At 38.2% G+C, this 13309-nt stretch overlaps 1 protein-coding gene across 5 annotated transcripts in view; it reads right to left on the reverse strand.

Annotated features, from left to right (window-relative positions):
• The window catches only part of LOC122074786 (protein ABHD11), a 50259-nt gene that overhangs the window by 5392 nt on the left and 31558 nt on the right, over positions 1–13309 (reverse strand). For all 5 annotated transcript variants that reach the window (XM_042639750.1, XM_042639751.1, XM_042639753.1 and 2 more), the window contains exons 11-12: positions 6013–6134; positions 5488–5659 (exon numbers count right to left, since the gene is read on the reverse strand). In XM_042639750.1, the coding sequence (XP_042495684.1) occupies positions 5488–5659; positions 6013–6134 (294 nt within the window). The remainder of the gene's footprint in view (positions 1–5487; positions 5660–6012; positions 6135–13309) is intronic.

Consider the following 13309-nt stretch of genomic DNA (forward strand, 5'->3'; position numbering starts at 1 on the left):
TAAAAGACATAAGTGTGTCAGTCAATATGAGGCATATAAAATCCAAACAAAAGATTTATGTTCATTCATGTTCCCTTCAAACCATTCATTTCAGAAACTGTTACTTTCACTCCTTCAGACCATGTAGCATCCATAACCTCCTGTCAGGTCTCACTTCAATAAAAGACATGCGCCATCCAGGGTCACTGTGTATCTTACCTAACACATACAAATCCGTCGGGATATCCTGAAACTGTCAGAGCTTCTGACAGTCATTGGATATATCCCAACAATAAGGTCACGTAAGATACACAGTGACCCTGGATGGCGCATGTCTTTTATTTAAGTGAGACCTGACAGGAGGTTATGGATGTTACATGGTCTGAAGGAGTGAAAGTAATAGTTTCTGAAATGAATGGTTTGAAGGGAACATGAATGAACATAAATCTTTTGTTTGGATTTTATATGCCTCATATTGACTGACACACTTATGTCTTTTAGCATACTATGGATGATGTTGATGTTTGCTTTATGTTACTTTGTTTTATTTTGATTGCGTGTGCTTCAGATTTACAGTAGTGGACATGACTGTTTATGATTGTGAAATATTATGTTTTTTATCTTATTGTGTGTTTCTTTATAGCTTTGGGATATAAGATCTATTAATTTCACTATATTAACAGGAAAGTAAGTTGTCAATTATGACAATTTCAGGATGGATTGTTGCGTGTTAGTAGATTAGAATGCTATTAGATGGTACATTTATGGACTCTATTCCTTTATATATTGAATGTGTATATTCATACAGGGATGTCAAATCAATTTCCAACCGACATCACAGGGTCATCGTCAGACGATGATGACATGGTTACAGTACACCAATTCCAAAACATGCTCAGTATGTATAGGATGAGAGAGCCTCTGAATGACACCTGTTAGGGTAGCTGAGGTTCTTGCAGGTCATGCTGACGTGTGTTACCAAGAATTTAGACTCGAGAGATATGTATTTCTCAACCTGCGAGACCGAATGGTACATAGAGGCTGGCTAGCGGATAGCCGTTTCATTCGAGTAGATGAGCAGCTAGCGATGTTCCTCATGATAGTAGGTCAAGGTTTGAGTAATAGACAAATGCAACGTCAATTCAATCGTTCAGGACAGACGATTAGTGCTGGCTTCCACACGGTGTTGCAAGTAATGCTAAATTTGTCGCTAGAGACGATCAGGCCACCAAATTTTGATGTGGTACCTCCAGAGATAACCAACAATCCAAAGTACTATCCATATTTCAAGGTAACTTAGAATTCTGATGGTGATTATTTATTTCGATGTTTCCAACGAAATATCAATGCAATTTACACAATTATATGGACTAACTTATGTTCAATGGAAAATAGGATTGCATTGGTGCTTATTGATGGCACCCATATAAATGCCATCGTACGTAGGTCGGAAGAGACACGTTATTGTAATCGAAAGGGTATGATCACACAGAATGTTATGTGTGCATGTTCATTCGACATGCGATTCACATTTGTGTATACGGGTTAGGAGGGTAGTGCACATGATGCAAGGGTATTGGATGCAGCAAGAACCAATGATAACTTAGGGTTTCCTCATCCCCCATCAGGTAAAAATGTATTATGAACTTTTGTGTTGTCTTTCCGCATATAGTAGACAGGGAATATAGATCTAATCCCATAAATGTTTCCATAATATTTGAAGGCAAATATTATGTTGTTGACTCGGGCTACGCCAGTCAACTGGGGTACTTGGTGCCATTCCGAGGACAACGGTGTCACTTGCAAGATTATGGTGAAGGTAGGCCTAGACCAAGGACAGCTAAGGAATTGTTCAATCACAGACATTCGTCACTGCGGAATGTTATTGACAGAACATTCAGTGTATTGAAAAATAGATTCCACATATTAAAAAGTATGAAGGGGTACGATATTGAAGATCAGTCAAGAATCGTGGTCGCTTGTTGTGGGATCCATAATTACATTAAGGAACAAGCTATTCAAGATCAGTTGTTCAATGAGCTTGGAAGTGAACAACAAATTGATGACCCAATGAATCCTGATACTCCTGCGTACCATGCTTCCGCATCTGATGTCTCCCAGAGACTATCTACGAGACAAATGTCTATAGTGCGTCTTAATATAGCCAACCAATTGGCAATTTCAAGGAGAATGTCTACAATTTCGTTAAATCGATCCTGAACTTTTGCTAAATGCATTCATTATGTATTAAAAGGTAGACACAAAAATTAGGTCACCATTTTTCCTTCAATTGTGTGTATGGGGTGTTAGTAAAAATACTTCTGTTCGCTTCACAATGTTTACATTGGGATGACTTGTAATCTTTGTGCCTCCCAGATGTCTTCCACTGACACCGCAATGGCAAGGTGTGACTACTGTAATCATTTGTGCGATAAGTACACAACCAAAAATGGGCCTAATAGAGGAAGACCGTTCTTCAAATGCCCAAGGCATAATGAATATTTTATGTGGGTAGATGAATTTCTCTTATGTGATTGTGGCGAGGGATAGTGCAAGGTACGCGTCGCGAAGACAACAACGAACTTTAATCGTCGTTTCTGGTGTTGTCCTAAATCCAATGGGGTATAATTATTATTATTTTTTTTTAATCAGCATACTATTCGACCTATATTATCTGAATACATTTCACAACTAAATTGATGAGTAATTGCAGCCCCTTGATCGAGGTTGCAATTTTTTTCGATGGATTTATGGAGACAACAAATTGACAAGTGCACAGACTTCCGATTATGGAACAAGCAATTCAATGGTTGGAGCTCAGTCTTCTCCATCAGCACCTTCCTCTGATTTTGTGAAAGGTTACTTGGAAAGAGCAATCAAAGGTGAAGAGGAGAAGTCTAGAGTACTGAAAAACGAAATGGATGTGTCTGAGGAAAAGTGAAAAATATATATCGATATCCTGGAGGGCATTAATAACATAGACATAAATAAAGGTGGTAGTTAGAGGGTAATGACCAACTATTGGGAACTTGTAAGACATATGGCATAAACATGGGAATATTTGCATTTTAATCTACTATTATTGGTTAACATTTCTTGTTTCGTAAAATTATGATTTAAGTTCGAGATAAGGAAATTGGTAGTTGTATGTCTGATTAAAATGAAGGGTCATGAGTTTCTGAAGAAAGTAACAAAAGTGGAATTATTTTCATTAAAATTTCTTATAAACATCATATTCTGTCAGAAATGTTCCCAAAAATAGAATTTATCAAACACCTTCTTACCCGTTTTTGTTTCCAGAAACAAGAATTATCAAACACCCTTCTTACCTGTTTCTGTTTCTGCTGTTTCTTGAAACAAAAACGGCAGAAATGTTATCAAACGGGCCCTAAAACTTGTTTCGTCATTCATGTTTCTTGAAGCATAAATTGTTATAAATTTCAATTTATGTTTCAAGAAACAAGTGGAACAGAACACTTTTACCAAACGGTATTTATGCTGTTTCTGTGTTTCTGAGAACAAGAAAACACAGAAACACGTTTCTGGTTACGTTATCAAACGAGCCCTTAGATGCTGGCAGAAAGTAATCAGATATTTCTGCGTCTGCCATAAAAGAGTAATAGAAGGAATATAACAAAATTTGGGGGAGTGGGTGTGAAAAGGTTTTAAGTATCCTTCGGTATCCGCCAATACTAACCGATACATATCGTATTTTTAACGTACAGATACAATACGGTGCCGATACAATACCAAAAAAATTTGGTATTAATACATGTAAGCAATGATTAAAGTATCGGTATCGATCATCATATCAGTCGGTAAAAATTAAGATATGTATCGAAGGGTATCAAATCGTATCGGAGATACGTTAAGATACGCTAAAGATATGCACATAAATGGATAGAAAACACTTTTTTAAACACTTTTGCATAAAAATTTTGTTAAAAAAAACTATTGATAACATGTATTATGCATAAACATTAAATTGATGGTATCACAGTAAGAATTCAAGGTTTGTAGTTGTCCCATAAATGTAAAATCCTTATTCCCAACCTTTCTTTTCACTGTAGTTAGAGAAATATGGCTGGCAACAACTTTGGAACCAAAACCACTCAAAAAAGTGTGTTTTCTGAAAAATTACCCATTTTGGACATTATATGACCGTAGCGCATTGTATCGGTACATACCGATACTCATCGATATGTACTGATCGATACATACCGATACTCACCGATACGTACTGATCGATACATATCGATACTCACCGATACATATAAAAACGTACATTTCATCTCAATTTTATATTTTCCATAGAGTATCGGTACGTAGTGGTGCGTATCGTATGTATGGTGTGTATCGGTGCATATCGATATATATCGTAAGATATATATCGATACGAAAGGATTTTAAAAATTTCATGTATCGTATCGGTGTGTATCGTATCGGTCGACTAAATTTAAGATACGTATTGGAGGGTATCGTATTAGTATCAGAGATAACTTTAAACCATGCATGTAAGTAACCTCATGCTTTATATATAATCAATAGAATGCACTTGTCTTGTCATACTTTGATCTCCTTTTTATAAATGATATATCCTACATATTATGCTTCAAAATATTTTTTGTATCTATCCTAAGCATTTTCATACATTTCTTGACCATTTCCATGTGTATCTATAGCATACCTTACATCTCTTAAACCACCCTTTTGATACGATACCAATACCGATACCGATACTGATACATTAAACCTTGGGTGTGATACAAGAAATAGGAGAAAAAGAAACTGAGAATAATTAAATCATGTAAATTCATAACTTAGCAGTACCGCTAGCATTCAAAAGCACAAATGGTCGATGGTCCTAGTCACAACATCATATGCCAGTCAACTAATCCATCCAAATAATCTGATCAAAACCATTCAAATCATCTTTTCACAAGAGGGAAGGAAAAGATTCAGATTACACATATCGTGGAGCGTATATCCAAGATGAAGACAGTAGTTTATGACTACACATATAGTAGCTATACCCAAGATGAAGACAGTAGTTTATGGCTTGGGGAGGTTGAGCAGGTCTCAATTTGAAAGGAAAAACAATTGTACCACACTCCCCACCGCTTAAAGCAATTTTAGCTTACTCTCTCTCCCTCTCTTCCCTCCCCCCACCCCTACCCCCACTCCCGCCCAAAATTATAATATACATGGTTTCCTATGGCTTCCTTTTAACCTATCATTGGATCAGTGGGTTGTCCTGTTCCCATACATACAAAGTCTCTTCCCTTAGCAGGCAAAAGAAAAAAATAATCAAAATATTAAACCATAAGAATTTCTGACAGAAAATGGTAAATAGCTATCCAAAATTCACTTATGCAAATTTGGGAAGAGAAAAGCCCAGTCCAGCTTTGCAACCTAGTTTTTTGGTAATTACTGAACATAAATCATGGAAGATTCTACGAAAGCAATTATAACAATAAATAAGTTCCACAGTGTGAGATGGATACATACCCAATGCCCAGCATCTTCAAGGACATGCATCTGAACTCCACCTCCCTCATCCACAGCCAACTCCTCTGCAGCATGAATCCTCTGGAGATCTTCAAGGGCCCATCTGTGCAGGCTCCGCTCTGCTTTCAAGAAATTCACATGGACACCTTGAGGCACATCATCTACAATTTTCCTGCATGAAATAAAGAGTAATTTAATAGAGGGTGGACCTTAGTGCAACGGTAAGGTTGCTCAATTGTGACCAAGTGGTCACGGGTTCGAGCCAAGAAACAGCCTCTCCATGAAGCGGGGGTAAGGCTGCGTACATTATGACTCCCCAAACCTTGCAATGGCGGGAGCCTTGTGCAATTGGGTATGCCCTTTTTTTTTTCCTTCTTTTCAATAAAGAGTAATTTATTTAAGAGCTTTCATCGTTTGTCTAAGATGAAACAAATAAATGTTTTCAAAGGAAAAATATAATAAAACTAGTAAAATTTACATGAACATAAATGCAGAAAAGCAACACGAGGTTGAATGAGAGAGTACCATAAGTTTGTTTCCTCATAGGATTTATACATCTCAGAAATGCCATTGAGGTCAAAGACCCAAGAGAAGCTCGACGATGACAAACCAGGTGGGCTAATTTGGCGGAGATTAGTTACCACCCACTGAAGAAGAAAACAAGAATCATAAACAGACTGCTAGATTTTGAATGTTGCATAGAAGTCAGACAAGGAGAAATAGCAGATACAATCTTTTTAATTTGTAAGTTCTTAGATCACAAGACAACGAGTCTTTGGGAAAACCAGTGGATGATACATCATTTAGCTGCCATGTAACAACAACATGACTATTATTTTTTGGAGGTATCCATATATGTTGGAAAACGATAAACAAGCACACATCACCAAACTATTTGAGAATAACAACCAAGTGTTTCAGCATGATTTTCAATGTCTTTTAATATGGAGCAGACATCAGAGTATCAGACTGACATTCCCTTCCAGTTGATAATCCTGCAGATTATCCAGTTCGGTCCAAACAATCCTTCCTGTTAAGTACATATACTATATCCTGAAGCGTACATGACAATTTGTAAAGTATCCCAACCTCACCCTCATATTTTTATGACAGTTTTACCTCTGCCTCCACCTTCCCTTCTCCGATCAACACCTGACCCACCTGCCCCTGCCCAGCTTCCCTCCTCAGCCCTGCTCCCCCTGTTCTTAATCTGGATCTCTTCCCTAGTTATTCCCTTCTTTTGTGAATGCAACAGCAACCACCTCCCTCCTCTCCTCCTCCTAAGACGACTTTCACTCAGCCCCATCCTACCCCTGCCCCTTCACATCTTCTCCTCCCCTGCAATCCCACCTCTACATCTTCCCCGCCCATGTTCCTTTAAAAGAACGCATAGCCGAAGATCCCACCTCTCTACCACAGGAAGTCTGAACCTCAACGGCTCAACCCCAACCCCAACCCAACCCAACCCATACTCCAACTACAGCACCATCGAAGCCAACAGGTTCGTTCAGACCCCTCCTGAATGTTACACCACCTCCCTTCGCCCCTGGTTTCAGACCGGAACCAGGTCCCCCCATCTCCAGTGTGCTCACAGAAATTAGGAACAACTGAGCACCGAACGGTGCTATGTTGAAAATCCACCAACGTCACCACACTGGGGGATAGTCTTTGATCAATTTCAGCAATTGTCCTCAAGGTTCTCCGTTGACAGACTGATGGGGACATCCAAGTGTACCAGAGACACCGCCACAAAAACCAGCCGCGTTCACTATGGCTGGAAGACACTTTCATGGAAGGAAGCTAGGAAGAGGAGGAGGAGAAAAGAAGAAGGATGAGCTGCTGCTGTCGACCCTACCCTGTTCTACCATGAGAATGAAGAGAAAAGAGACTACCGCTAGTCTCTTTCCTCTCTCTCCTCTCGTCCAGATTGGCCACCCAATCGTGGACCCCACTGATTTTCTAGTCATCTATATTATTTTCCTAGTATTATTTTTTTTTTCTAGGTCTTTGAGATAACTTAGGAAACTAAATAATATCTTCGTATTTGCCTCAAGTTGTTGGGTTAAATTAGAAGACTTCTTTTTATGTTGGATTAATTTCCTATTTGGCATTTCTTATTTTTAGTATTTCTTTTCCTACATATGTAAGGCCAAGGGCCACGGTTAAAGTTAGTGAAAAAGAAGAAAATAAAGAATCGACTCTCTTGAGCCATGCGACTCTCTTGAGCCATGCGTCTCTCTCTCTCTCTCTCTCTCGCCTCTACTATGTCTAACGTAAAGCAGGTCAATTCTTCTCCACGGTGGGCTTGGTTTCTTCTCCTTCTCCTCTGATCTGATTATTAGGTAAGGTAACCTCCTCTACTTCTCCCCCTCCCCTATTATCTCTTTCTGGTTTCTCCCTCTCCCCTTTCCCCACAACTCTGTCCTTCTGAAATCATATTCTGCTGCTACTGTTTTCAGATTTAGTTTCTTTTATGATTATGAATTCTGTTGATTTCTGTATTGGTTGAATGTATCGAGGAAGGCATGATATCTACTCTTTATTTCCTGATTTGATTTTGTGCTTGAGCTACAGTACGTTGCCATGTTCCCTTCCCCATGTTTCCCGCTTGGAATCTAGGTAGCTTAATTGTTTTTCCTTCTAGATTACTATTGGCTGTTGCTACCTTGCTTTCTGTTTCTAATATATACATGCTTATCATTGTATTGTGCTGCTCCCAATCTAGGTCCTAGTGAGTCAACATTGTCCACGTGGACTGCACCTGTAGGGAAGTCCTGTTATCTAGGTATTCTCCTACATCACAGACTCTTCTTGCACTCTGTACAACCCGAATGCAAATTCACCACCATGCTTTGCCGGCATCGAACCCCCAGCCCATCCTTGTTTAGATCATTGATTATATGGCTCATGACATTGGTTTTAAAGTTGACACCACTAGCTCAGCCAGCTTTCTCAGATCATCAACAACCTGTACCCATCTTCGTTGTGGTTCCTGCCAGATTCAATGACAGCGGTCATCTTCACGATTTCTCCGGCCATTCTCCATTTTAACTCTCTCTCACCCTTTGCGCCACCTTCTCTTTGTTTGCCACTGAGTCTACCACCAGGATTTCTTCAGAAAGCACAGGTGTCTCTGGATTACGCTAGTAGTGATGCTTCAGAGGCATCTCCTTCGGAGTTCAGCAAAGATCGGTGTTTGTGCAGGTCATCTGTAGCCTCTGCCTCAGGTTCTGGTTTTTCCAAAAAAATTCATGGTGTTTTGGGCTTCTGAGAAACTAGAAGCTCGCAGTGATGCTTCAGAGGCATCTCCTTCGGAGTTCAGCAAAGACTGGTGATGGAGGACCGGTAGGGGTAAGGAAGAAATCCCTGAGAGGGATCTCAGAGTTGCAGGGGAGAGGGAGAAATCGCACTAAGAAAGGGGGGGAAAGAATCACACAAACGCCCGCAGGCTCTCAAATACTCAAACTCAATTCATCTTTTCAAATCTGTCCAATAACTTGGATTACATGCCCTTATATAATAACTGAAAATTAAAACTTGCCTAGTAAAATCTAAAACTAAAATTAGCAACTTCAAATTTGCTTCCTAAATTCTAACTAATGAAATTGGAGAAACAAATAAAATTTAAATCGGTAACTCCCTAATTGACTAAGAACTACCCAAAAATAAAAGATTACATATCGTCCCAAATTAAATAACTCAATTCTTCCTAAATAAAGTAACTCCTAAAATATCCTATTGATTTCAAAAATCTAATCGGACCCGACTCGTCTCGGTCGAGATTGCCCGATGGGTCAACCCAGTTCAGCCTCGATTCTGCATCAACTAGTGTTTGTGCAGGTCATCTGTAGCCTCTGCCCCAGGTTCTGGTTTTTCCAAAAATTTTCATGGTGTTTTGGGCTTCCGAGAAAAGAGAAGCTATTGTAGGATGATAATTGAATGGTCTTCAGGGCTTACCGAATGCTTCCGTTACGGAGTTGGGATTTGGAATGAAACACTATTGTAGATTGCTACAGAGACACCATAGTCTCCGTGCAAAAAGACCAAGGAAAGTTGTTGTTAAGAAACAAAGAATTGGCGGGGAGGAAGAAGTGAAAAGGGAGCGGTTTGATTGGGAGAGCCACCATTGAGGAGGTGCAGCGTTGCTGGCCGCGGTGGCTTTCTTTTTTTCTTCGTGAAGAAGAAGACGCTAGGGTAGTGAATGAAGGGATGAAGAGGGAAGGGCGAAAATGTCAAAAAGGGATTGTGGGTTAAGGTGGGGGCACTGTTTTGGGTATTTTTGTAATACCAAAACTCAATTTGAGTAATTTTGTTAACATAAACACAAGGTGGGTAATTTTGTAAGTCAAAAACCCAATCTTGGGTAATCTAGTAATTTTCCCAACATATTTCGCCAATTTCAAGAGGTTTCACTAAAATTTTAGAAGCTGACCGATTTTGGTGGATTTAACCCCAAGGCAGGAGAACTATTTTGCTAATTTTGACAGATTTCACTCAAATTTCAAACATTGATTTTGACATAATGAACTAAACCAACATTTCTGCAACAATGGTATAAGACAGACGTATAAACCAGAACAGTTAGGATTCAAGTCTCACCAACTTCTTTTTTAACTAAGATATTGAAATAATGGCAGTCCCATAGGATTTTCCTTTTCTAGAGAAATGATTTGGATTGACATGACTTTTACTAGAAAATCCATAAGCTTGCTTTCGGAGAGGCCATTAACCATATTTAGATAGAGAGGAACCTCCATAGATGCACTTCCAACTCTTCGTCTTTTGGCAATATTTGGAATGCCATCTATTTCAAGGTCTTCTCCAAGCTCCCCCTCATCCCTGCCCTCCCTGTTGTAAGCTCTCCATTGTTTGCTCTTGGGGTTTATCCTCTTCTATTTTCTCCCCCTCCCCGCCCTCCTAGGTTGTAACATCTTTTGATTGTTTTCCTTTTCTTACCGCTAGGGGTTGTGTATTCCCCCCACCCCCAACTCTTTTCCCCTCAATGGTCCCTCATCAGGTGAGGGGTAAGGACCATCCGCCAAAAAAGGCCAATTGTCCGAGCAATACACCATTTTCCAATCCTGTGATGGTCCTTAAAAACACTGATAATTTTGCAATGGTACAAACAACAATATGGAGAATATCGGATAAGGTTATATGGCTAAGCAGATTCATATAGCCAACCCCATATAGTCAAGATAAGGCTTTGTGAATTCTACAAACAACAATAAGGAACGTAGGAACATTATTATCTCCCTAAAAAAAAAAAGCAAGGATCCATCTGTGAACATATCATATCTGGGTACAATTATTATAATGCAGGAGCAAATATCACAAAAGATAGCTTGATAATGCAGGCCCGTTAAGGCTTGGTTTAGATTTGTGCCAAGTTTTAGTATATGTTCGTGCAGCGCTTTAATTTTTGGGATCTATTGTTGCAATGGACTGACATATGAAGCCCAAATCGGGGTTCTAAAGGGATACGCAATAATTTCAATTTTATTAGGGGGTCCCATGTTGGTGATAAATGGATAGGGATATATCCTATCCTAAGTTGTTAGTCTTTGAGTTATTTTAGGAAATTTAAAGTCCTTAGCTGTCTAGCTAGTAAAGTCTTATTAGTTGAGTCAATCTAGGAGATCTTAATTTTGTTTGTCAAGGTGTCTAGGCGGCCTAGTTGGGGTCTAGGCAACTGTCGCCTTACTGCAAGGCGAAGCACTTATTTATGCCAAATATCATTCAAGCACATCTACTTAAGATATTATTCGTAAATAAGCCAAATACCCTCTATTTGAATCCAATAAAAATAGTTTAAAAATCAAGTTCTAAAAGGATAAAAAGTCAACCCCAGTCCAAGAACAAAAACTTCAGTTTTTGTTCAACTTTCAAATGCTGGTGTTTTTTTCTCAATTTTGAAAATTTCATAAATTTTATCATGGTAAAACATTACTAAAAACCAACAGTCCGATAAAATAATCTTTTGTTTTGATATCTTTAAAATTATTTATTTTGGGCGATTTTAACAACACTCGCACACTTTAAAATAAGTATGACCGGAACATAACTTTGTCATTAAAACTTAGATTTAAGTAATCGTAAACTTGTTGGAAAGCTGATTTTGTGCTCTACCTAATACAAAATGTCTCATATAAAAATAAAATCATTTGACCAGTCAAACTTATTATTGAATAAGAACATTTCTATAAATGTTAATTTTTTATGACTTAATGTTGATTTTTGATGCTTTGATGAAGCTTATTATTGATTTTGATGGCTTGATGTGGTTTAATGTTGATTTTTTTATGATACAAGGTATATGTAGTATACTAAATAGTGTTAGAAAAGAGGAAAAATAAAAAATAACACTTGTTCACTTTGTTTGCCTTAAGGCGGGCGACTTGTCGCCTCTGTGCTTAGGCAGCCCTTTGATGCCTTGGTTTGCGTCTTCTCCGTGACAACTATGGTTTCTATAAATATGTAAAGTAACCAAGCCCCTTTCCACATTGGTTCAAGGTTTGGACCGATATCGTCGAAATTTCCCACATTTCCATAGTATCCTAGGACTCCGATATTAAATACCATGTGACTTCTAAAAGTTACTGGTTTTGACCAAAATTCCCACATTGTGACCAAGTGGACCAATGGGTTCAACCCTTTGGTTGGAACCAACCTTTGTAAAACCATTTTAAATGGGAAACCAAGCCTTCTTATTTCAAAATTTTGACCCTCTCCCCATATTTCTTTTCTGCCAAATGGGAAACTTGGGAAACACTCAAAATTTTGCCCTTGTGCCATCAAATCCATTCTAAGCTTGAATCTTGCACATACATAGCAAATCTACCTAAGGAGGGGAGCTTGGACCAAAAAGGTAAATCCCATTTTCCCCAAAAATCTTTTTTTTTTTTATAGAATATACTTGAACACTACTTGGAATTGATTGTTGAGTGTTGAGTGTCGATTGTTGACTGTTGAGTGTTGAGACTTGAGAGAGAACTAATAATTATGTAATATTATTATTTATTTTGGATCCGTTACATTATGTTTTGTATGTTTTAAGCTTTTAATCATGTATTTCACATTTTTAATTAGTAACTTATAGATGTACATATGTAGTATAGTTTCAGTCAACGATTAACGTACATTAGCAAACTTTGGTCAAACATCACAAGTATGACTAGGTTTTTTTCCATGAAACTAAATGTGTGAATAGGTTAGAAATGTCTAAAACAGGATGTACACAAAAAATCAGGCAAAAAACAAAACCACATTTTGGGGGTGAAAAAACCAAAGTTTCCACCAAAGCGGAATAATTTCTCTAGTTTCCTCGAAATTTCCCAGATTTTCGACCAAAATTTCAGTCTCCCCAAGGGTCGAAACCAAGTCGAAACCCGATATTTTGAACCTTGCTTTCCACAATATAGAATTGAATAAATTTTAATTGATTGGGACAAACCCCCTTATCATGACACATACTTTAACAACCAGAAAAGAAGAGGAAGAGAGAAGGAAAGAGAGTTCGCACTAGGGGAGGGGGGAGAAGCTCGCCACACAAGCACCAAAAAAATTCACTGATCGATTCATTCTCAAATCTGCCTAATGAATTTGGTTAAAAGCATATTTATAAAACGAAATTAAAATTTTCATAATCGAATTCTAAAACTGAAATAGAAATAAAATCTCCTAATTATCTAACCTGACCTATGTGGAATCAAAGTCTAAAATAAAAAATGGAATAAAACTCTAGCCTAACTGAAAAATTACAAGATAGATCTAAATAAGTAAATAAATAACTACTAGTATTCTTCTTTTGGGTGAATAATAT

This window comes from Macadamia integrifolia, chromosome 3, assembly GCF_013358625.1.
Source record: "Macadamia integrifolia cultivar HAES 741 chromosome 3, SCU_Mint_v3, whole genome shotgun sequence".
Taxonomy (NCBI): Eukaryota; Viridiplantae; Streptophyta; class Magnoliopsida; order Proteales; family Proteaceae; genus Macadamia; species Macadamia integrifolia.